The sequence below is a fragment of the Hesperophylax consimilis genome, chromosome 14 (assembly GCF_061612785.1).
Source record: "Hesperophylax consimilis isolate HC1 chromosome 14, BYU_Hcon_1.0, whole genome shotgun sequence".
NCBI classification, from domain to species: Eukaryota; Metazoa; Arthropoda; class Insecta; order Trichoptera; family Limnephilidae; genus Hesperophylax; species Hesperophylax consimilis.
Genome location: NC_142849.1, coordinates 1,793,148 through 1,794,731, shown reverse-complemented (window position 1 = coordinate 1,794,731; position 1,584 = coordinate 1,793,148). Strand labels below are relative to the sequence as shown.

Here is a 1,584-nt window from a genome sequence, read left to right as displayed (position 1 = left end):
CTTGTCTGGAAATCGAACCCAGGATTCAAGATCCCCAGCACCCAGGATAAAAAATAGGTTCCAATGGCCAAGTGGTGAGAGGCGTTGTCCAGGTAAGACAGAGATTCTGGGTGAGATTCGCAGTTGGGACAGTTTCCTTTTCATTTTTTTGCGTCTGGTTTTGTTTCATTCTTCATTAAGATATTATCTACTTTTGCAATGATATTTTAGTATAATCTTCAAAAGTGATTAACAGAAGTTATTCCAATAAAATTGAAAAGAAATAATTTTATTTCAGACTCCTCTGGCTGGAACTGCAGAGACTATAGCATCAGCAATTCTTGAAATCTTGTTAGGCTAGAGGAAGTGGAAGCGGAAAGGAAATAGTTAAATGAGGAAGGTTGGAAAGTACCTGGCTATTAAGATCCAGACACTAAACACAATCAAAGCCATTTCAACCAATAGTCGAATCTCAATGGCGGTCTCTCACCAGGGTGATACTGAGCAGCCATATTAAACTAAATTGTAAACTGATATTTTTTTATGATAAAACATAAAGATTGACCAAAAAGTAATAAATAAATATCAAAAATCGTTTTTTTCTGATTTTCTGATTCACCAGTTTATTTTTGTATTTTTACCATTAGACCAGCCATTCGGCCAGCTGCCACTGCTGGTTACTCCAGAGGGCGTGATCATCTCCCAGTCCTCAGCCATCGCCAGGTTCCTCGGCAAAACCCTGGGACTGGCCCCGGACGATGATTTGAAGAACGCCAGACTGGACGCCCTGGTGGAACACCTTGCTGATATCGGTGGGAGTAAGTAACCGTGACATTGATCTGAATTAGAGAGTGAGTAGATAGGAGTGAGGGGTGAGGATCGGGAAGTGGGAAGTAGGATGTGGCAAGAACTAAGAAGCTCTTAATATTGCAGACCTCGTGCTACTAGACTATCTTTCTATTTTAAATATTTTATCTTTGCAGAGTTCTATACCATCAAGCCCAACAGTCCCGAGTTTGATACATACCTCTCTACGATGCTGCCATTTTATTTCGAGAAGTTCAACGAGATAGCGGCTGGTGGATGGTTTTATGGCAATACTGTAAGTTAATATTTCTTACGATGGTTGGTCATTTGACCAAAAACTAGAATGAACGACTAAAGACAATGAAGCACTGTATTTAGTTTAGCTGCACACGTTTATCTGTTACCATATTATTAATTTATTACAGATATCTTGGGTGGACATCTTCTTTGTGGGCTTCATCGACAACGTGGAGACTAAAATGAAAGCAGAGATCCTGACAGGTTATCCCAATCTGGTTCAGATCAAGAAGAAGGTTTTGGAGAAGCCTTCTCTGCAGAAATATCTGGAGGAACGTCCCCTCTCCGTTAGATAAAAACTATCAAAATGCTACAGCAATTTACTGAAGTGTATCTAGAATAATTAAAAACATTGCTACATTATAACGTTTTTAATTTTAGGAACAACTTTTTTTTATTTTTAACTTATTTTGAATATTATACACATCAATATTCCTGTCCCTGTAAGACAACAGATCCTGGGTACAATATCTTTTGACGTTTCTGTGTTTTGTTCTGTCA

The 1,584-nt window shown here is 38.6% G+C and overlaps 1 protein-coding gene across 1 annotated transcript; it reads left to right on the top strand.

Annotated features, from left to right (window-relative positions):
* Positions 1–454: 454 nt before the first annotated feature.
* Positions 455–1,379, top strand: LOC149417757 (glutathione S-transferase-like). Its single transcript, XM_089639846.1, has 4 exons — positions 455–473; positions 627–797; positions 963–1,081; positions 1,212–1,379. Exons 1-4 carry the CDS (start codon positions 455–457, stop codon positions 1,377–1,379), a joined length of 477 nt encoding a protein of 158 aa, XP_089495972.1.
* The last annotated feature ends 205 nt before the right edge of the window (positions 1,380–1,584 follow it).

Coding starts and splice junctions, on each gene's coding strand:
- LOC149417757 (XM_089639846.1), top strand. Junction 798..962: donor CCTTGCTGATATCGGTGGGA/GTAAGTAACCGT, acceptor TTATCTTTGCAG/AGTTCTATACCATCAAGCCC. Junction 1,082..1,211: donor GATGGTTTTATGGCAATACT/GTAAGTTAATAT, acceptor AATTTATTACAG/ATATCTTGGGTGGACATCTT.